This window comes from Gopherus flavomarginatus, chromosome 10 (genome assembly GCF_025201925.1).
Source record: "Gopherus flavomarginatus isolate rGopFla2 chromosome 10, rGopFla2.mat.asm, whole genome shotgun sequence".
Taxonomy (NCBI): Eukaryota; Metazoa; Chordata; order Testudines; family Testudinidae; genus Gopherus; species Gopherus flavomarginatus.
This window is the reverse complement of record NC_066626.1, coordinates 60,977,211-61,000,909: the sequence shown is the minus strand read 5'-3', so window position 1 is coordinate 61,000,909 and position 23,699 is coordinate 60,977,211. Positions and strand designations below refer to the sequence as shown.

Genomic DNA, 23,699 nt, shown 5'->3' with positions numbered 1-23,699 from the left:
GCATCATTGCACAGTCTCAGCTGACTGAGGCACTGAATTATGCTGTAGTGGAGCTGATGAAAATCAAGGAGGAGGAGAAGAAAATTACAAATGAAAAAAGACAGAAAATTTTTCTGGTATTGCCGGCCACTGAGAAAAGGTAGCTACAATAATATCTTTAATATAATTGAACAAGAAATAGGTATTATGTACTGTATTTCAAGATTCCTTTCACTGGTATGGAAAAACTGGCAATCCGGAAAGACTGTGTGAACACACATCCAATAACTGTATCTACATATAATATTGTGAGTCAATGTAGTTGGCAGGCAGGAACAAGGAGATGATGAATTTTAAGATCCTGTAAGGGGCTGAAACCTCATAAAATATCTTTATATCACCCCATATTTTCATTGGCTTTGAATCCAGCTGTTTTCCTCCAAACATTGAGGAAGCATGAGAAAAATATTCAGTATACATAACTATTGTGAAATACTGTTTGGTGTGAAACCCTGTAGAGAAGTTACATATGGTCAATACCTTGCTGCTTGTAGCGATCATAAATCTGAAGCCCAAAGAGAGGTGGTCTCTCACTTCTTAGTAGCGTCACATTCCTCATCATCAGATCCAACTGAAAAATAGAGCCATTCATATAATCTGTCCAGAAAATATAATTTCCATGATGTGATAGCCCAAAAGGATGATTCAGCTCCTTCCCATTGTAGACTACCTGCAATTAAATAATGTGAACTGAATATTGGTCAGAATTGAAATGTTTTAGTATACATGTCAGGCTTGGGAAGAGAAGACAGAAAGCTCAGAAATGAGCAACTCTGTCCATACACATAAAAATTTCATTCATAACATACAGTACAATCAAAGTTTGATTCTAATAGACTTGATATTCCAATATCCCCAATGTTTTTCAGACATTTTAATAGACTCTAAATAAAGGCCCTACTCTGATAATCCACATGTATACTTTTTTTCTGTCTTGAGTTTCTACCATGTGCCTTTATGGGTGGCATTGGTATATCACTCGGTTATTTACCTTCTACCAGTGACCTACATTGTTAAATGGAACTGAGTTATTGAAGTTGGAGGAGAATACACATCATGGCCCCCGAAATAAGGCAACCTTTCAAATTAAATGCATTTTCCATGAATACCTGAAACTTTCCTAGTCACTGGAGTTATGTGTAAAATCCTATCTCCACTACAGAGGCTGAAAAGTTGCTGTAAAACTCACTTCACAGACACCACTCCAGTCTCAGGACTGCCTTGGTGACAAATGCAGCCCCTCACATAAGAGGCACTACATTGTATAGAGGCAGTTAAAAAAATTGTTTTTTTTTCCTCTGTAAAGTATTTTAATCTAAATTTTCAAGACAAAATTTGGACTTTTGGCAGAAATTCAAATACCAAAATTTATGTCCAAACCCCAAAATATGTCTTTTTGTTAATGCCTCTACAGTGCCTCATGAGAATTGTAGTCTAGGTTTCTCAAGCTCCCATTCTCCTCGATCGGCTGAGTTCCCTTGTCATGCAACATTTCCCATGATGCACCACTGTCTCTCTTCTTGGAAAGGGAAAACAGTGCATCATGGAAGTCCCTGGCCAACCAGTTTCATAGAAAATGTAGTTCATCTGGGTAGCCTGGCCAACAGAGAAGAATGGGGAGATAAGGCATTCAAATGACAATTCTCATGTGCAGCATTTCCAAATCAAAATATTTTGATTTTCAGGCATTCATTTTCACAATGACAAAAGCTAAATTTTCCACAAAAACACAGTTTCAACAGATAATTTTAAACCATCCCTACTGGTGCATCTGTGTAGTCTTCTTTACCTGCTGTAATTCCCCACTGTACTGGCAGACAAGGATGAGAGAGATCTTTGAGTGCAGCCAAGCTATACTCAGAACAAGGCCTGCAGAGGGACATGCTGCATTGCATTCTCCCAAACTGGGTGGTGGACAGAAGCCAATTTAGTTCTCAGTAAAAGTTAAAGCAACCTCAGGGCTAGTCCAACCTTTACCAGCTGCAATGGCTTCCTAGGAGCTTTTCTGTTATCCCAGGATTGGTAGGATGCAGGGCTCTATGACCATGCTTTTCCTACCCCCAACATGTCCTTTATGCTGGGGCATGAGGTGGAGTTGGGGGAGGGAGAAAAAGCAAAAAAGAGCACCCTAGCTGTGCTGTTGGAGCAACCCCTTGACACTGCTGGAGTGGCACAAATAGGACAGAGCTGAAGCAAATCCATCTGCACAAATGTTTTGGCATTACATAAGCAACACAATGAGGTTATGCAGGAGGAAGCACCAATGGAGCAATCATGTATACAAGGGTAGTCTCCACAACTGCTATGTAGGGATCTGCATACTGTTCCCAAGTAGGCTAGCACATAGGATGGAATCAGAACAGGCTAGAACAGAGATCACAGGATCTGTGATTGTGTAGATCCTGTGGCCCTCACGCTCTGCTCAAGGGTGCAGACAGTCTGTGTGCTATTCCATTCCATAGTCTGAAGCAGTGACTATTCAGGGGAATGCCCTGGTCCCAGTTTTATGGGTTGGATTTCACTTTTCCATTCTTAGATAAGTAAGGTGAATTTCACCACAAACTATTAGGCTTTGGAACAGGTTTCCACAAGTGGGTATTCTGCCCTTGACCACTGAGTCAGTGCCACTTCCTCCAGCAACTTCTGAAATAACAAAGTATTTATTGTGTCTGACAACTTCCAAGTAAATGGAAATGGTAGAATTATCAATAATAATTTAGAAAAGGCTTTTCTTTTCTTTCTTTCTTTCTTTCTTTTTTTTTTTGCTCCAGCAGGAGAGCCCCCCCTCCCCCTAATGTGTCTCAATATTTTCTTCATCTCATCTGGCCACCCTATCAGATGGTGATGATAACACTCTTGCCATTTCACTAGTATCTCTCGAGGATGTTAAAGAAAAGCTACTAAAATTACGCATTTTAAAGTCAGCAGGTCCAGATGACATGCAACAGTTGTTTAAGAGCTCGCTGGACCATTAGTGTTGATTTTAAATAAGTCTTGGAGCACTGGGGAAGTATCAGAAGACTGGAAGAAAGTTAATATTGTGACAGTTTTTAAAAAGGATAAAAAGGATGACACAGGTAATTACAGGCCTGTCTGCCTGATATTGAGCCTTGCAAGATAATGGCTGATAAGGGACTCAATTAATAAAGAACTAAAGGAGGGTAATATAATTAATGTAAAACAACAGATTTAGGGAAAAGAGATTTTTTTGATGTGATTATAAGTTTGGCTGATAATGATAATAATGCCAACATAATATTTAGCCATCTGTAAGGCATTTGATTTGGTACCATACACAACATTTTGATTAAAAAACTAGAATGGTATAAAATTAACATAGCACACATTACATAGATTAAAAACTGGCTAACTGATAGGTCTCAGAATATAACTGTAAATGGGGACTCATCATTGAAATTGAAGCTAGAGAAATTCAGATAGGAAATAAGGTGTACATTTTTAATGGTGAGAGTAATTAACAACTGGAATAATTTATCAAGGGTCATAGTGGATTCTCAATCACTGACTATTTTTAAATCAAGACTGATTTAAAAAAAAAAAGATATGTTCAAGGAAGTATTTTGGGGAAGTTCTATGGCCTGTGCTACACAGGAGGTCAGACTAGATAATAATGGCTCTTTTAGGCCATAGAATCTATGTGTCTAGCTAGTGAAGCTGGCTAAATCAATCAGCAAGCTCCATAATCAAGTGGCTGGACTTGTTAGTGTGTGTCCCCTGTGTATTATAACAAAGTCTCAAGCACTGACCCATGAAAAGCTGTTTTACCAGGTGAGCCCAATAGAAGGCTCCTGCTGGCAGAGCCAGAAGGAGCTGTGTTAAATTTGTCTCTACTGGAAGTCTCTGTACCCTGGTGTCTCAAATCACAACACAATTCATTGCTACATGGGAAAACTGGATTGAAAAAAAAAAACACACCACTACCTTTGTATCACTGCTTCTAAAGCTATGAAAAATATGTCAGGCCATGCCATGTTCTCCTATAGTACAGGGCCAACCTCACTGTTTTCAATGGAGCTTATTCCAGGCACCCCAGAGGGTCTACTTACAGCAGCCTTGCAGGTGTGGAGAGGAAAAAACTTTGAAAACTATTTTTAACACAACACAGTATGATTCAGTGAAAGGGGAAGCCTGTGGACAAGACAGCAGCATTTTTCTTTTACCTTTCTGTCAGTTCCATTCAAAAATATTCTTTCAATGTGATCATAATAGGCATCACACCAGTACAATACATTTGTATGATAGTCCAGAGTTAAACCATTTGGCCACAGCATCTTTGATGTCACAAAAATCTGCCGGCTGTAGCCATCCATCCATGCCTTCTCGATTCTTCCCACACTGTCATCTATTTCATCTTCCTCCCAGTCCGTCCAATACATCCAGCTATGAAATTATAAATAAAAGCATTCAGATATCATTTGAACTACCTGATTTATATTTTAGAAGGCCTGCAACAAAAAGTTTGCAACTTCATACGATTATAGTTTGCTTTAGTCTTTTACATAAATGACACCTGCTGATTCCTTCAAATGAATAACAGCATTTGCAGCAAAGAAAAAAAATCCCTTTGGTTCAGTGTCATTAAACTACTATTCTATAAACAAAGAATATAATCAATTATGTGATTAAAAAGTCAGATGACTGATATGAGAAGTCAGAGTACTGTTAATGAGCTGCTAGAGACTTTATTTAATCTCAGCAATTATGATTTTTTTTTAAGACCAGCAATTGGATTGACTTTGTTCCAAAGGGCAGAATTGTATTAGGATTGTTTGGCCAAGTCTATTTTGCTGTCTTGATGCAAATTATCTGCTTTTCTCTATTGCTGCTTAACACTATTGAAAACTCCACATAGGATGAGTTAACTGCACACATGTTTAATAACCAGAGGTTAAGTGACCTTGAAACTTTGAATACTACTTCTATCACATATTAAAAGCCGATGACTTACTTAAAACAATATTGTGATTGGTTTATACCTTATACAGAGTTTAGAAAGAAAAAGAAACCATAGGCTGTTTTTGTCTAGTTGTATTCAAAGACTCTAAGGGTATGTCTATACTTCCCGCTGAATTGGTGAGCAGCAATTGATCCAGTGGGGGTCGATTTATCACATCTAGTCTAGACATGATAAATCGACCCCTGAGTGTTCTCCGTCAACTCCGGTACTTCACCGGAACGAGAGGTGCAGGCGGAGTCAACGGGGGAGCATCAGCAGTTGACTCACCGCAGTGATGACACTGTACTGAGTAGATCTAAAGACGTCGACTTCAGCTACATTATTCATGTAGCTAAAGTTGTGTAACTTAGATCGCTCCCCCGCAGTGTAGACCATGCCTGAGTTTCCATCATTCATACACTGGCTGCTGAATTGATCTATTCTTAAGGTTTATTTGCACTGGTTATATTTCCCATTTTCATTTATGATATTTGTAGGCCATATTTATTTTTCACTTAAAGTTCCTTTACCACTTTTCTGGAGTACAAGGGACTTGTGTAAATTTCTTTAGTTGGCTAATATAATGGAAATATATAATTTCCAATAGCAGTGACACAAAGCATGTGCATTAGTGCTCCCTTACTACCACACAATTCCTTTCAACCAAACACATTTGTATTTTTATAACATAGTATATTATTTTCAAACAGTATTTTAAGGTTTTCATTTATATATGAATAAAATGGAACAAAATGATCAGAGCCTTCTTATTTATTGCTCTACAAATTAGCTGCTGTTTGAATGTAAACATCTTCAGTAGTACAATATGGACTTGATCTGGCAAGGTGCTTATCACCCTGGCCCCAGTTCAGAAATGCACTTACTCAGATGCTTAATTTTAAACACATGAATAACTTTGACTTCAATGGGGCTTCACGTGAAGCACACGCTAAAGTGCTTTGATATGCAGGGATGACAGTGCTCATCACCTTGCAGTACCTTGCCTTATAACTGCAGTTTACTGCTGGGACACAAATTTGGCAAAATGCAAAAAAAAAAAAAACCAACAAGTGAAAAATGTGCAACCCCATTTCTTCTAGGGAAAAAAAGACAGACTACGTACAGTTCTTGAGAGCTTTGAAGATCCTCTAATGTGAGACTGGTCAAACAAAAGCAGATAAGTATGGAACTATTCATGTTTTATAAAGTGGCTACAATTTAAAAAATGAACATTTGCCAGGTATTATAGGATGGGACTGACTATTATTAAGGTTGCTTGACACTTCTCATTGTAAGACCCTGTTTTCAGTTGCTTAACACATTGTCAAATATTAACAGTTTGGACTGAAATTTTTCATCCTGAATGTCTGCCTCATGCTCAATGTTTTGAGAACATTTCTGCCATGAGTGGAGCCAATTCTCAAAACAAGGTTAGGGGAATATATGTTTTGTCCATGCTAAAAATTTCTGTCAATCTTTTCTTTGAAAAGCCCTACTGGTCCCATGCTTTGGGGTAGAATCTTGAAATTTGACAGAATGTAGCCTGTGTATCAGGAATGTGCCTTTTGTTCTCCCTGTGAAAATTTACCCAAATTTGACCAAATTATAAGCCTTTAAAAATTGCAACTCACCCATGTCCTGGAGAGAACAGTTAAATTGCCTGAAATTTCTGTCTGCACTGAGTATGCTCTAGCCCAGGGCTGAGCAAGACTTTCCCTAAAACTGCAGCTCTGGCTGCTGTGGGTCATGCAGAGTCTGTACATCTAAAGTGAGAGCATAGAGGCTGTTTCTCCTATGCTCTCTATGCCACTCACCCACAATTGGGCACATGCAGACTGGTGGAGGAGGTTGCCTGAGTTGAAGGCAGAGGAGACAAAAGCTGGACCTGCAGAGGGGATAGAGGGAGGCTAAGATCAAATAAGGAGTCAGAGGACAGACTCAGACTGAGAACAACTGGGGTGAGGGAAAATAATTGAAGGAGATGGATGATAGATCTGACGTGGAACTGGGGTGAGGAGAGAGAACTGAGAATGGCTGAGCAAAGAGATTGGGACAAGGAGCTGGGAGGAGACACACCGAGACTGGATGAAGAGCCCAGGGAGAGAGTTTCAGAGTGTGAGTTTATGGGGATAAAGAATGCAGGTGAAGCGGTGAAAGTGACTGGAAGCCAGGGTTGGGGAGACAGATTGGATGAAAAGTCAGGAGGGGCAGAACTGGGAATGGCTGAGTAAGGAAATGAACTGGGAGCAAGACAGGCAACAGGGACTGGAAAAGGAAGACTCTCTTTGGAGAGGTGAGACCAGAACTTGCTGGGAAAAGAGACTTGGATTGGGATGAGAAGTTTGAGAAGTGGACAGTGGAACTAGCTAGGTGAAGATAATTGGACTGAGATGAAGAGCCAGAAGGTGGAAGAGAGAGGACTGGGAAGGGGACCAGCTGGAAGGGGATCACACTTGCAGAGAATATGCAGAAGTGTCTGTGTTCAATCTTCCAGTTTCTGGAGTGGAACCCAAGATTCCTGAATCTCAACATTCTTCTGCTGTCAGCAAATCGCTGTGAAACCCAATGGCAACTTATCCCATCCCTCTGTAATACTGGTCTGGTCTACATAGGAGGATGACAGCCTGCTAGTGCTATCAATTACTCCATTAGCTCAAGTGGAAGAAGTTTGAATGGTGACTCTAAAGGTCCAACCCTGCTGTTGAAACATGTAGGTAGCAAAAAGATGCCATAGGATAGAATTTCTGATTTTTCAGTTTGCCTTTTTTAAGCACTTGGGATGTTACACACACGTGCACACACACACTCACAAAAGAAAGAAAAGAAGTTAAACTAACATTATTAAGTCAAGCACCGAAGTTAGGAAATGCCAGAGTTAAGGTTGCCTGTCCAACATTAATTGTCACCTTGTGCATTATGATATGCAGTGTCTAATTACATAACCAAATACGACAGTCCACAGGATGGACCTACTCCAGGGTTATACTCAGATTTCAGTAGCAAAGGAGGTTGCTGAGCACTCCTTCATTTGCTGAAGAAGTTGGAAGGTGTGCTGTGAATGACGCATGGTACTGGAGGAAGAGAAAGGATGATCTCTTGGTTAAGCAGTTGAATACTGACCAGAAGAACTGGATTCTATTCCTCCCTCAGTAACAGAGTTCCTACGTGAGGTTAGGAGAGTCACTTAAAGCAAACTTTTTTGTATGTCCCTAATTTTCTGGGTGCCTGACTTGAGACCCTGGGGTCCTATTTAAAAATGTACTGAGCACTCATAGCTGCAACTAAAGCCAATGTGCTTGAACATACAAAATGTTTTATTATGCTAAGTATTCTGAAAAATCAGGTTCTAGGCGTCTCAAATTGGGCACTCAAAATTAGTGGATGCTTTTGACTTTAATCTCTGTGCATCAGTTTCCAATCTGTAAAATGGATAATGCTATCTTCTTTTCGCACAAGTGTATAGTGAAAATAAATCAGTTAATGTTTGTGAAGCACTCAAATACAATATTGATGAGTGCCTCACAAAAGTCCATGAGGAAATTAATATATCTGTCTTCATAGCGGGGTTTCTATAATGTGAAGTAAGGTATGGGGACACACAATGAACAACGAGAATAAAACAAAATATTAAACTGCTGCTCAATAACTGAGCACTGTCTGCTGAATGAGGCAGGGTCCTGTGGAAGAAATAGTATATAATTATGTAATTAAAGACGGTATCATAATGCATATGCACAAGGGAGTTGCAGAGGCACCCTTAATTCTGGCATTTCCCAACTTTTGAGTGCTTGGCTCTGCAACCTTAATGTTCTTTTAACATAATTTTATTTGTATATAATTACAGGGAGAATTATGGTATCTACAGTATTGCTGTATGGTATTAACTTTTTAATAAGAAATACTGAATATAAGTAAGAGAATTAATATACTGGTCATGCTTCTTTAGATTTACACAAAGCACCTACCAGAAGTACTAAGACAGGAATCTCAAAAATAGGGGTATTCTAGGAACTATGTCATGGTATTTAGATCTTAAAATCAGCAGAATTCCATTCTGATTATATTAGTAAGAATATTAAATACATGTTTATGAATACTAATTGTTTCAAGGCTCTATTAGGCTTTGTGCAGCTCATACTGATCTCAAAGCAGTTTTATGTCATTGAAATTCCACTAACTACAGTGGAGTTGCTTCTGATTTATAGTGGTGGGAGATCAGAATCAAGTCTACAATTCTGACCTGTATTTTAAAGAGTAAAGTTCAAAAAGTTTAGCTCTTAAATCACTACATTTCCAGCAGGGTTATGAAATGTTTCATTAACAATACTTTTATCATCAAACCTATTTAGCATCTTCTTAGATTACATCAGCTGTTTTAAATGATGCTCTGGCCTTCTGTGCAACCATTTTATTCAACACAGTCACATGGAATAAATATCACTGATCTATTTTATTTTATATCACAAATTGGTAAGAAATGAAATTAAAAATGTGCCACGGTTTACACAGGATAATTTTAATCGCTTTGAAAAATGACAGAAGTAAACATCTGTTTTCTTGCATCTTTTCTATATCTCTTCCAGCTCACAATACAAAAGGAAGGTTTTTATTGCTTTAATTTAATACTAAGAACAAAACCAAATTCAATGCCTTGGGCTTATACACCACATTATAAATCTGACTGGAACCACATTCAGTTTCACTATAGGATCAGTGAAACCTGAGCACCAGCTCTCTAGGAGTGAAGCAAACAACTAGGTCAATATACTACTTACTGTACTGAAAGGCCCAATAAATCAATATATTTTGCAAACATTTATATGACTTATTAAAAGGCAATAACTTTTTTTCTTTTAACTTTATGCTGTGGCTTTATGTAGCTATCTCCCATCAGACCAAAACATGCCCAAAGTGTATGACATTTGTATTTTAATTGAACATCAAAATATAGTTATTGCTTTGCAATGCTTTTGCAATGCTTATCTTCTAGTCTAATAGTCTGAAGATAATTAAAATGCCATAATAAACCTCGTCCCTCAGGAAAACTTTTATAAAGGAGTATAACTATGGAAGTGTGTGTTATTTTATTAGAAAAGAGCACTGTACTATATCCCTTCTCAGACTATGCATCTTCATGCAATACCTTCCTGTGCTGCATACTTAACTGATAGAAATCAGTGAGCTGGAAAATTTGACAAAATAATTTCAGGTATTGGGATGATATGGGGTCTAATTTGCATCACCACTATATGACTTAAACTAATTATAGTCTTCCTATAATAGTTTGCCTTCTTCAAAAGACAAACTTGGAAATGAAAAACTGGTAATGTAAATAAATCCAAGTGTTAGGAATATAGCAATCAGCCCAGCCAAACTAGAATTATCTACATGACCCACTCCACAATGTTACTTTATAGAACAGTCTTGCCAACTGGGTCATGGATACACTGAATTTGTATTACATCAACATAAGGTCATTTTTGTCATTTTGCCCACTTTGTATAATTTTGCCAGCAATGAAAATTATCTGTCTTTTGTGGATGTATTAAGACAGTGTATCCAAGTACACTTTTATGATGTACAATAAGATAACAAACTTGAGATTTGTGGGAGGGGAGAGGAAAGGTTGTGTTAAAATACGAATTTGGTTGATATATGGCAATTTCTTTTTCAAATGTACTGCATCCATATGACATCCAAATATCTACAGATGGTTTTTATTGAAGCCATTATAACAGTACTTGTTTGTTTTTGTCATTGCTGTTTATTCCTAGTAACCGATATGTCCCCTAGAATATAGGGTAGTACTAAGATGACATTTATTGCAAGTATTATCTCTATTTCTTTGGTAAAAAATCTGATGTTGAATAGGATTGCTCCATTCTTAAAAAAAAAAAAAAGCTTTAAAATGCATTATAAAAACATTATATGGTCTCCCTCATTGTTAGATTTAAGTAATACTGAAGGGGCAAATTATCTTCTTGAGTAAATTTAAAAGGATCTCTGCCTGGTCCTGCTAGTGAAAGTAGGGGACTAGAAAGTGGGAGGGATAGCTCAGTGGTTTGACCATCGGTGTGCTAAACCCAGGGTTGTGAGCTCACTCCTTGAGGGGCCCATTTAGGGATCTGGGACAAAAATCTGTCAGAAGATTAGTCCTACTTTGAGCAGGGGGTTGGACTAGATGATCTCCTGAGGTTCCTTCCAACCCTGGTATTCTATGAACATCAGAATAGTGATATACTTGCCCAATTTATATCAGTTTTAACTATTACAATCATGTTCCACGTATGATGCTGCTAAGGCCAAGAATTAATAAGATTCAAAGAGGGATGGTACATTTATACAAATAAAAAGAATATATAACATCATAACAGTTCCTGCATACAGAGAGTTTTAGAAGGACAACCTCATGCTTCAGAGATTAAGCCAATCTCTAATAGGAATTATCCCACATCTGCTCATTGTTGTGTTCTTGCAACTTCCTTTGAGGCATCTGGTGCCAGCCACTGTTGGAGACATGATACTAGACTAGATGGACCCATGGATCTGATCCAGTATGTTCCTATGTCCCCATATAGAGCAGTAAATATATAATATACAGTACAAAAACACGTGATTAAGGCCTGGTCTACACTAGGAGTTTATGTTGAATTTAGCAGTGTTAAATCGAATTAACCCTGCACCCGTCCACACAACAAAACTATTTTTGTCGACATAAAGGGCTCTTAAAATCCATTTCTGTACTCCTCCCTGACAAGGGGAGTAGCACTGAAATGAACATTGCCATTTTGAATTAGGGTTTGTGTGGCTGCAATTCGATGCTATTGGCCTCCGGGAGCTATCCCACAGTGCACCAGTGTGACCGCTCTGGACAGCAATCTGAACTTGGATGCACTGGCCAGATAGACAGGAAAAGCCCTACAAACTTTTGAATTTTATTCCTGTTTGCCCAGCATGGAGAGCTGATCAGCACAGGTGACCATGCAGTCCCAGAATCAAAAAAGAGCTTCAGCATGGACCGCACGAGAGATACTGAATCTGATCTCTGTATGGGGAGATGAATCTGTTCTATCAGAACTGTTCCAAAAGACGAAATGCAAAAACATTTGAAAAAAAATCTCCAAGGCCATAATGGACAGAGGCCACAACAGGGACTCAACACATGAAACTGCATGAAACTTACGGAGCTGAGACAAGTATACCAGAAAGCCAAAGAATCAAATGGACGCTCACGGAGGGAGGGACGACTGACAACTGTAGATATCCCACAGTTCCCGCACTCTCTGAAAACCATTTAAATTCTGGGTTGAGCTCCCAATGTTTTGAAAGGTCAAAAACATTGTCGCGGGTGGTTCAGAATATATGTCGTCAGCCTCCCCTTCGTGAAAGCAAAGGGAAAAAAAATTTTCTCGCCTTTTTTCACTGTTACCGTATGTCTACTGGATGCTGCTGGCAGACATGGTGCTGCATCACTACACAGCAGCATCCCCTTGCTTTGCCTTGCGGATGGCAGATGGTGCAGTATGACTGGCACGCATCATCGTCATCCCGTGGGTGTTCCTGACTGGCCTCAGTGAGGTCAGTCCGGGGCACCTGCTCAGACATGGGTGCTCCAGGCCAGCCTTGGTGAGGTCAGTCAGGGGCGCCTGGACAAAAATTGGAATGACTCCAGATAATTCTCTTCTTTAAGTGTTGTGTAATGGAGATTCAGTCCTGCCTGGAATATCATGCCAGCTGGAGGTTTCTGCCTCAGACTGCTCTCCCAGTTGGCAGCACCGTATAGTCACACCTACTCCAGCCTACCCTTTGCTCCAATGGCTCACACTCAGATACTTAGATGTCAACATTTTACTGAAAATAAAAAAATTAAGCTCCTGTTTAGAAATGTCCCCCAACACACATATCCTGGGACATTTTGTACTTTACCAGTGTCAACCAAAGGGCCACACACAAATGGAGATTCAGTCCTGCCTGTGCTTCTATCCTAGTGCTTATCATAGATTCCCATTTTCAGCTATAGGCTGAGCAAGTGCAGAATGGTGGTTCACTCTACTTCGCTGTAAGCCAACTCCCTCCCCTCCCTCCTTTGATCTCTGCTTGCAATAAAGTCAGTGTTGCTACAAATTCATGCATTCTTTATTACTTCATCACACAAATGGGGGGATAACTGCCATGGTAGCCTGGGAGGGGTGCGGGAAGAGGGAAGCAATGCAAGAGGTTGCTGTAGGGGCACCTCCTAGAATGGCATGCAGCTCATCATTTCTGCGGGATGTCTGGGGCTCTGACCCAGAGAGGCTATTTGCCTCTCTGGTTCTTTAGTAGGCTTGCCTGATATTCTAGGCAGGACTGACTCTCCATTAGACAAAACTTAAAGAAGAGAATGAGCTGGAGAGTCATTCCCATTTTTGTCCAGGCGCCCCCGACTGACCTTACCGAGGCCGGCCAGGAGTACCCATGACAGCAGCAGACGGTACAGTATGGCTGGTAACTGTCTTTGCTAATTTGCAAAGGGAAGGGGATGCTGCTGTGTAGTGCTGCAGTACCGCATCTGTCAACAGCATCCAGTAGACATACGGTGACAGTGCAAAAAGGGTGAATGGGCAACATGGATGCTGTGCTATGGCATCTGCCTGGGCAATCCAGGGAAAAGGGAGTGAAATGATTGTCTGCCCTTGCTTTCACAGAGGGAGGATTGCCTGACGACATTTACCCATAACCACCCGCGACAAATTTTTGGCCCCATCAGGCATTGGGATCTCAACCCAGAATTCCAATGGGTGGGGGAGACTGCAGGAACTATGGGATAGCTGGGATAGCTACCCACAGTGCAACACTCCAGAAGTTGACGCTAGCCTTGGTACATGGACGGACACCGTTGAATTAATGTGCTTAGTGTGGCTGCATGCACTCATCTTTATACAATCAGTTGCCAAAAATTGAAATCTGTAAATTTGGAGTAATCCGGAGTGACCCATAGTGTAAACATACCATGAAATGGTGCAATACATATTAGGGTAAGTGGCATGCCTTTCCGTAAAGGGGAAATTATGTTAAATGTCAATTTTCCCTGTTTTGTTCTTTCACTGTGGGCATTCTATGACAGTTAAGTACTGTATTATGAAGACTATTACCAAAAGTTGTATCTTGAAGAAAACTTGAAAAAAAACTGTCTTTGTAACCCATTCATCAAATTCAGAGCCAAAGGTCCTACATAAACTATTACAAACACACGATATGTGTGTTCCATTTGGATAAAGGGTTAGCTGGAAAATGTGCAAATATGTAGGTAGCTAGGTAACGCCCTATTAGTTGCATGTCTGAGAAGACTTAAGAGCATGTCATTCCTTTCAAAGTCAATTGTTAAGCTCGCTGAATTGGCTTTAGATCTGTCCTTTTCAGATAGCGGAATATGAATAACGTAAGGCTTTGTGAAAAGTGTTTGTTTTTACTCAATCCATGCTCAGTTTTAGAAACAAGTGTGGATTAAAATATTTAAGACTGTATTTTGTTCTTGATTCATGTGTGCAATTCCCACAGACAGCAATGGGATTTGTACCTGTCAGATTGAGAGCATGATACGGCCCCTGTGCTTTTTGGAAAACAGCAGAATACCAGGGAATCAAATGCTTAATGCATAGATCTGCTAGCTTCTTTAATATACATAATTTAGCCCAAATTTCAAAGAGCAGCTGTGTTGATCAGACAGGAGAAATTGACCCTAAATGCATTCATAGTGGACACAAATTTAGTAAAATAAAACTAGTAAAATAAATTAAACGTCTTCATACCCATTGACAGGATCAACGACAATTCCTCTCGGATGAGACATATCTCCCTCTAACAAAATTTTTCGACTTTGAGAGGCTTTCTCCAATCTGGCTACAGTAATTGTTTTCCTGTGGCCATCATTTGTCCAGTACAAATTATTTCCAATCCAGTCCACGGCTATACCTTCAACATTATCAAGATCTGTTTAAAAAAAAGAAGTTTGAATTACTGTTAAGTGTTAGTGTTCTGTTTTCTGATGTTTCTTTTCAGCTAATCATCGATGGATAAAATACAGTATAAATAAAGTCTGAAATTATTTTGCTCATTTTGGAGCTAGGTTAAGTCTTTGCTCCAAACCCTCAGTAAGGAGCGAAGAGGACACGTGACCGACATATGCAGGGCCAGCTCCAGGCACCAGCCCAGCAAGCAGGTGCTTGGGGCAGCCAACAGAGAGGGGTGGCACGTCTGGCTCTTTGGCAGCAATTTGGTGATGGGTCCCTTACTCCCTCTCAGAGAGAAGGACTAGACGCCAAATTGCCGCCGAAGACTGAAGCAACGGCAGTAGAGCTGATCACGATCATGGCTTTTTTTTTTTTTGCTGCTTGGGGCAGCAAAAACCCTGGAGCTGGCCTTGCATGTGTGTCTTGGAAAATGAACTAGTACAGTGATACTGAGCCTGAAGCCAGGGAGATGGAAGTGGTTCTTTAATGTGTTTCCTGTGTCTCTTTGCAGCACACGGTATCAAAACACTGTGTGATTGAATTACTAACCAATCTAAGTTATTAAACAAACAGGATGCTTGTTCTATGTTATTAGCCAATTGTAGAATAGTTGTTCAGTCATTTTGCTTTAAGAATAATACATATAAATAGTAAATGAAATTATGAATTACATTACTGTGGCTCTTTGGGGTAATACTGATCACTAATTTGGCTCCTGAACCACTGAGATCTGAGTATCAGTGCACTAGTATGTCTCCTCTGACTGTTCAAAAGAATTGTCCCTAAGAGTGCATTATGTACAATGTCCAAGAATTTCAGCTTCTACTGATTTTCAATGCAATTTATAGGTTCCATAATCAGAAACTATCTGGACTGTCACTTCCTCTTGTGGCCTCTTCACATGAAGCTTCTGAAACCACAACATCCAAATAACAAAGGACCCTGTAGTCTAAGAACTGCACGTATTCATTTTTTACCATTTAACTACATGTATTTAACTAAATTCAGCACTGAGTGATATTGTATTAATATTACTCCAGTAAAGTATAATTCATTACTTTCAATAGCCAATTGTATAAATCATATCTTAACAGATATTCTAGTAAAACACTTGTTCTAATTTAGCAAGATCCAGTTATAAAAATCTTACTTATCAATCATCCTGAGAGAAACATATCATCCTTTTATTTTCCATTATGATATCCAGTTTTTGTGAAGAGACACTAAGTAGTTCAGTGCCCATTTCTGTGACAATTCTGCCAGGCTGCAGCATACCATAACTTCCCAAACATAACAACATAACTTCCCAAAACAATTCACAAATTACATACTGCCAATACCACTGAATTTCAGCAGCCTCTCTGTGGGAAGAGAAGTATTGAGGATAGCAGCCAATAGGTGTACAGAATGTTGTACAACAGTGTGGCATGGGAAATTTGGTACAGCAACATATTTCTGCAAAATATATCATATGTTTTTAAGATACTATGATGGCATGAATAAACCCACACTGGAGAGTTAAGAGTGTGAGAAAACTCTGGGATCAGGAAGCCCTGACAGGCCTGGGCATGCTTCAGTTGGAGGAGGGACTTAAAAGGGAGTCTCTTCAGCACAGCAGCAGGGCAGGTGGCAAGAGGCAGACCTGCATTCACTGCTGCAAAGGTATTATGCCAGGAAGGCATTCCCAGGAGCAGATCTGCTGCAGAGTCGAGACACTCTAAGCTGCTGAGCCCCATGGACCAGGCTGCCAGGGACAATTGCCAGCCACAACATGGGAGGGGAAAAGCAGTAGGAAGAGGCCCTTGGAAGCATTAGCCAGACCACACATAACTCCTGCATTAAAGCGTTCAAGAGGGCCCCTTGAGTTGTAACATGGTGGAGTTGGAGGGCCCAGGTTTTCCCTACTTCATAACTGCTAGGTAGGTCTGCTGCCACAGACTACAATCACCAGGAGGTGCTGTTGCCACACACTGTAACTGCCAGGCAGTGCTATCATCACAACCTATAACTACTAGGCAGGGAGGCTTGCCTCTGCATAAAGATCCACGCAAAGCTTCAGGTTTTTTTTTTAAATTTGCTTGGAAAATCCATATACTAAACTGCTGGAGTTTCAATTTATCTACCTTGAATATAAAAAGCTATGAAAATTTTGATCATGTTTGAACCTGTTCTTCCAGAAAGAGTAAAGGCCAGATCCTTGACCTTGTTTCATTTTCTACTGGTGCAGAGCAGCTGTAATATGGCACAACCAACTGAAGATTCTTGAGCAGCATCAATCCATAGCAGCTCCTATGCCACCCTCTCCTGGCTCCTGGTTAAGGGATATGGTTGGGGCATTCATAATCAATTTAAATTAGAGCAGCCTTGATGCTGCTCTAATGTATATCATGGACCACTCAGCAGTCAGAGGGCCCCAAGGTCCAGAGAATGTAAAGATGGCTTAAAGCCACCTTTGCCTCTCACCTCCACCTCTGATGCCAAGTACATCAACGGCCCTAAATATTGTTTCAGTACAGGTTTTGGATGCAAGAGGAATGCAGGAGAAGGCCCTAACAGGCCAATTTCATTATTTAATCAGTTTTCTTTATTAACTTTTTCATAAGGGAAAAGATGGGCCTTTTACTTCAATTCATGTAAACAGACATGAATTCTGATGCATTATGGCTGTATCTATAGTACCATTATCATTTTTCACTGTACGCTGTGATAAAAATGTAATTCTGGTATCTACATACAGTGTAATATTTTTATTTTCAGGTTTATAAAATGAGCTCTTCACAGAATCTCTGCAAATTTAATAAACGAAGGTAAATAAACATTGAATATATTTAATGCGTTGACAAATATCAAGAGTCTTAGGATACACAATTCCCACATGGACTGGAAAGAGTTAAACTGCAGCACACATAACCAGCCTGCCCTAACACTGTTAGTGAGCACCAGACCTGCAGGAAGGGGCTGAAAAAGGGAAGAGCTCACTCAGTTGTAGCTAGCTAGGAAGGAGAGCGTACCAACTGTTTTCACCCATCTGGAGTCAGGAATGGAGTAGGACTGTGGCTGGTCAGAGCCACCCAGAAGGGAAGGCAGGCCTGACATCAAGCTATCTGAGTTTATCAGGAACCTGTGAATGGTGTTAACCTAGGCCACAGCAAGAGATGCCCCACTATGAGAAAAATGGTGGGGTCTGAGAGCTGAGTGCAGAGAGCAGGCAGAGAAATAATCTTGGAGGGGCTGAGAACTACGCTCAGCTGGGATAAAGACTCTTTTATTAGGTGTTTGTTTTGGGACTTTCAAGTCTGCTACCCAAAAGTGGGGGATTGAGCTTTCATGGTGACCTGGCCAAAGGGCTGAGCCATATGTCTCCAGAGTGGGCTGGAAAACCTGTTGGGGAAACTAAGGCAGTGAGACTACAGCCCCATGCTCCATCACGAAGAGGTACCCAGGGTGCGGTGACCCTACAACACAACACAGATGGAATCATCCCAGAATAACATTCTGTTCATATCTCCACAGTCGCTTCATTGTGGCAAACCCTGAAATGGACAGATGGACACTAGGGCTTTACAATACTGTTAGACTGAAAGAGTAGCAAGTTCCACAGTTGAAGATCCTCCACTGAGAATATTCATCCTTCGGCTCCCAGATAACTATAAACAAAGCACTCTAGATAATTTCCTTATCGGCCTGACACATGTGGGGCCAAACCATGTGGGGCTTTATATTATATACACATGCTGATGTTGATTTAATATGCATATAAATGTGTATTGTTAACCCCCACACAGCTTCACAGATCAGTATTCATACCTAAGCTCAATCAATACACAAAGGCAAGAAACTCTTATCTTTAAAAAGAAAGGAAACCCCAGCTTTAAATGTTTTCCCAATGTTACAGTTTTATATTAAACTAATTCAAGTACCAAAGAGAATATCTTATCAAGGGACAAGTAAAAGAAAGTTAATAGTGGTTCACCTGAATAATTGTTTGTAAAAGCCATGAAGAATTAATAATTAACTATTACTGATATTTTTTTCTTAAGAAACCAAGTTGACTCTATAAGAAGCAAAAAGAATGTTAATGAGCACTATATCAATTATACCTGTGTGCGTGTGTGTACATACATATGCACACGCACATAAAATGGTAAAAGATGGAAAAAGCTCCTCAACTGAGAAAATCCAGTTAGACAATGTGTGGCAGCTCAAATAAACTCAACTACACGGGTTTCATCTGTTGCTGGGGAAAATATAAGCATAGCTAAAAATAAATATTGAAGGATTTAAAATACATAGAGACTCGAAGAGGATTAAGCCTTTTAGATCTTTAGAACAAAAGCTGTTTTAATCTCCTAAAATAAACCAAGAACTTTAAAAGCAAATACTGCATTTTTGATTCCACTTTTCTTGTTCTTCCATTACGTCATTTCCAATACTTCTCATGAACAATACCAGGCTTAACGTTTAAAAAAAATAATTAAATCTAGTACTACAGCACTAAATATATTAAAAAGCTAAACCAACTTCTAACACTGCATAGATATAATTTGCGTGGTACATCAAGTTTTGAATTAATTGATCAAACGATGTAGTTGAGGGTTTCAAAAATGCAAATTTCACCAGTCATTCAATTGCCCAAGCTTAAAATGACTATTATTTTTGTCTGGTTCACCTCCTTGCATACTGTCTGTTACAGCTATCCCCCTACTCCATTTTGTTTCTTACAGCTGTCCCCATACTCCATTTTGTTTTTGTTCTCCTCCTGTGGCTGCCCCTCCATGGCTGTTAAGTTGTTTACCAACAGCCATTGCCCTTCTCAAAGGGATGGCCACTTGTGCTGTGTGCTAAGTGGGACCACTGCCTTATTCAAAGGGTTGGTCCTGTTATCACCTTGTTAAACCTGGGCTTTGTGTAGGGTAGGCAATGTCCAGAACTGCAAGACCTAATGTGTTTTTAAGATCCTGGGCATGAGTCATAGGCCTCATGTGCTTTTGAGTCCTGAGGTGTGAACTCACACCTATTGTTCAGGACTCTGCCCAGGTATGTCTCTGTGCTCACCTGCAGTTTTTCCCTATGTCTCCTCCCCTGTGACAGAGGGAGCCTATCAGGATTATTGGCAGGAAACTGTCTGAGTCTGCCTTTAAAAACAGGCATTTTTAAAACAAACATGGGAAAAGTTCCTGCATTGCTGCCTGGTCTGATCAGCCAGGGGTTCTGGGGGGTCCTTTCTCCGCTCTCGTTTTATTTTTGAGCATACCCCCGTTTTTTAAACCTCCCCCTACGAAGAACGAATTGCTGCCTGAGAGATCTCCTGATTATCAAGACCGTACTGAGCCCTCCTTGCTTCTTCTGATGTTGTTGCTGCTTCTGCCTTTGCTACTACCTTGGGGACTGGTAAGAATCCCTCTGTAAAACTTTCCATACTTCTATTTTATTACTTTAGCTACTGGCTCTGTTTCCCCAGCACACAGACTCAAGCTAAACCTTGGTCTGTGTCTTAAAACCTCTCAAACTCCACGGCGCTTTGCTGCTAAAAATAAGTTTGTGCCGCCGCTAAGCTCTGCTCCTGTGGGCTTTGCTTTGGGGCTCACTGCTTTCAAGCCATATCCACTGTTGCAGGCACCATCCCTTGGCTTCCTTGGGGGCTGCCTTGGGAGCTGTATCCTGGGCACATACTACTCTGCCCTCTATGACTTCCCCATAGCATAAGGTGCACCGTAGGTTTTGCTTTTTAGTTTAATAAGTCATAGTTTGCTAAGATTGTAGCGCTTGTAAGTTTCACCTGCCTTGCTATAGTTGCTGTTTTGTTGCTCCGTATAGTTGCTTGTTATAGTTTGCTTAGAATTGTGATATTTGTTGTTTTGCCTAGTTGTTGGTTAAGATAGATTTAAAAAAGCCATTGCCTAGTCGTATTCTGTACCTGTTTTGTTACTTTGTATAAGCTGCTTGTCATTTTATATAAATTTGATTAAGTTAGACGATAGATAAGGTTTTTGCTGTTTGAATTCGTCTTCCCGCTGTCCCTATCTCTCCTTGAACTTTCCCATGTCTGTTTTTCCCCTGCTCCAAATCTCCCCCTCTGTGCACTTCCCCGTGTCTCCCTGTTGTAACCCCTTGCTGCTTCTCCCCCTGTGTAACTTCCCAAACCCTTTGCCGCTTCTCTCCTTTTTTTTTTTCTGGGTGTCCCTCCAGCCCTTCCTTACACCTCTCTGCTGCCTCTCCCTGTATTCCCTGTGTTCGTGCTCCCGTTTCTCCGCTGCCCCTCCTCTACCGAAGATCGCCATCACACTGCTCCGTTTGTCTTCACCCCGCTGCTCCGCAACTTCCCTGAAGTGCTCTCCGCTGCTGCAACCTGTTTCTTCCCTCAGCCGTCTCCCCCATTCTCCATGTGCCTTCCCATCGCTTGCACGTTCAGCGCCCTCCCCTCTTGCTGCTCCCAGACTCCCCTTAAGTGCGCTCCAGCTGCTCTTGTCTCCCGCACGTCCAGCCCGCAGGCTCCTGAAGACTGCTCTGGGCTTCACCCCGCAGGGCTTCAGAGTCTCTCGCTGCTTGCAGCTGCACTCTCCTCTCATCAGTTGCCACTGATCATTCACTCCCCTCCCCACTCCTGTTTCTTGACTCAGCCTTTAGGTATACTCTTGCAGATGATCTGTTATTACAACCTGACAAATTAAGTTATTAATTTTCTTCTATGCTGTTACATTGCATAATTTCACTTATCACCCATATTGTATCATTGCACTGTGATTCACATTTTACTTGTGGTTATAACACCCCATTGGTCGCCTCCACTTTTCTGATATACTTTGTATTTGCATTGATGCCACCGTGTTACATTGTATATATATAGCTATTAACCACTTAATAAATTCTATCTGAGATTGTTGACCATTTCATATAGAAGCTACCATTTTACTTTGCATTTCTTTTTGGTACATTTTGCATTCCACACTGTATCTAGAGTTGTTCCTATATAAAGTTGAGTTGCTTATTGACTGTACTGTATCCCATTGTGCTGAACCCCACTTACTGCACCCCACTGTTAGAACTCCCTACATTGTTCAATAAGACGAACCCCTCCATCACTGTCTATTGTAAACACCCTATACACCCCATCCCATCGTATTTCATTGTTAAATTCCCACCACTTCCTTTTTCCTTTAATAAAGAAATTAATTGGCACCCCACCTGTGTGGTAATTGCTCCCCAAAATCCCATATACCGGCGGGCAGGGACACATACAAAATGTATATTAAATAGTGCTTAAAGTTGTATTTATGTATTTGCACTGTGAGCTTGCTAGAACAGGGACGCTATTATTGTGCTTTTTCTACAGCACCTAGCGTAATGGACTCGCAGTCTTGATTAGGACTTCTAGAGTCTCCTACAATGTTACTGTTATTAGTACTACAGTTATTACTACTACTATGTAATATCCATTGAGAGTGTTTTGTTTATTTTTATGGGTTAATTATGTGCTCTGTTCAGGGCCTAATATTAGCTATATAAAATTGAGCATTAGTGCTCAAATCATCTCATTTTCCCTTTCCACTCCTTGAGGAGTCTCTTCTGTTTTCTTCCTCTAAAATTCTACCTAGCTAAGGTACTTATATGCCCCTGTCATGGTATAATCCCCACTCTGAACCTTAGCGTCCAAAAGATGGGGTACCAGCATGAATTCCTCTAAGCTTAATTACCAGCTTAGAACCTGTAGCGCTGCCACCAACCAGGAATTACAGTGCCTGGTACACTCTGGCCCCCCCAAAACCTTGCCCTGGGACCCCCAAGACCCAGACCCTCTGGATCTTAACAAAAGGAAAGTAAACCCTTTCCCCCACTGTTGCCTCTCCCAGGCTTCCCCTCCCTGGGTTACCCTGGAAGATCACTGTGATTCAAACTCCTTGAATCTTTAAACAGAGAGGAAAATTCACCTTCCCCCTCCTTCTCTTTCCCCCTCTCAGACTCTCCCTAAGAGAGAAAGTAATCCTAACACAGAGAGAAAATTAACCTCTCTCTCCCCCTTCCCTCCTTTCTCCCCACCAATTCCCTGGTGGATCCAGACCCAGTCCCCTGGGGTCTCACCAGAATAAAAAAACAATATCTTTGTAAATTTAAGATGGAATATGTTACAGGGTCTTTCAGCTATAGACACTGGGAATACCCTCCCAGCCTAAGTATACAAGTACAAATTAAAATCCTTTCAGCAAAATACAAATTTTAACTCCTTCCAGCCAAATACACATTTGCAAATAAAGAAAACAAACATAAGCCTAACTCGCCTTATCTACCTAGTACTTACTATTCTGGACATATAAGAGACTGTATCACAGAGATTGGAGAGAAACCTGGTTGCACATCTGGTCCCTCTGAGAACCCAGAGAGAACAACCACCAAACACTAACAGCACACACAAAAACTTCCCTCCCTCAAGATTTGAAAGTATCCTGTCCTCTGATTGGTCCTCTGGTCAGGTGACAGCCAGGGTCACTGAACTTGTTAACCCTTTACAGTCAGAAGAGACATGACGTACTCCTGTTCTATTAACCCTTAACTATCTGTTTATGATAGCCCCCATAGTATAGTATCTGAGTGTCTAACAATTTTTAAATGATTTATCCTCACAAAACCCTTGTGAGATAAGAAGTGGTACTACCCCATTTTACAAATGGGAAACTGAGGCACCAAGAAGGTACGTGACTTGCCCAAGGTCACACAGG

General features: G+C 40.5%; 1 protein-coding gene across 5 annotated transcripts in view; it reads right to left on the bottom strand.

Annotated features, from left to right (window-relative positions):
- The window catches only part of LRP1B (LDL receptor related protein 1B), a 1,302,041-nt gene that overhangs the window by 547,581 nt on the left and 730,761 nt on the right, over nt 1-23,699 (bottom strand). For all 5 annotated transcript variants that reach the window (XM_050969143.1, XM_050969139.1, XM_050969140.1 and 2 more), the window contains 3 exons: nt 14,785-14,965; nt 4,221-4,440; nt 520-709 (listed from right to left, as the gene is read on the bottom strand). In XM_050969143.1, coding sequence (XP_050825100.1) covers nt 520-709; nt 4,221-4,440; nt 14,785-14,965 — 591 coding nt within the window. The remainder of the gene's footprint in view (nt 1-519; nt 710-4,220; nt 4,441-14,784; nt 14,966-23,699) is intronic.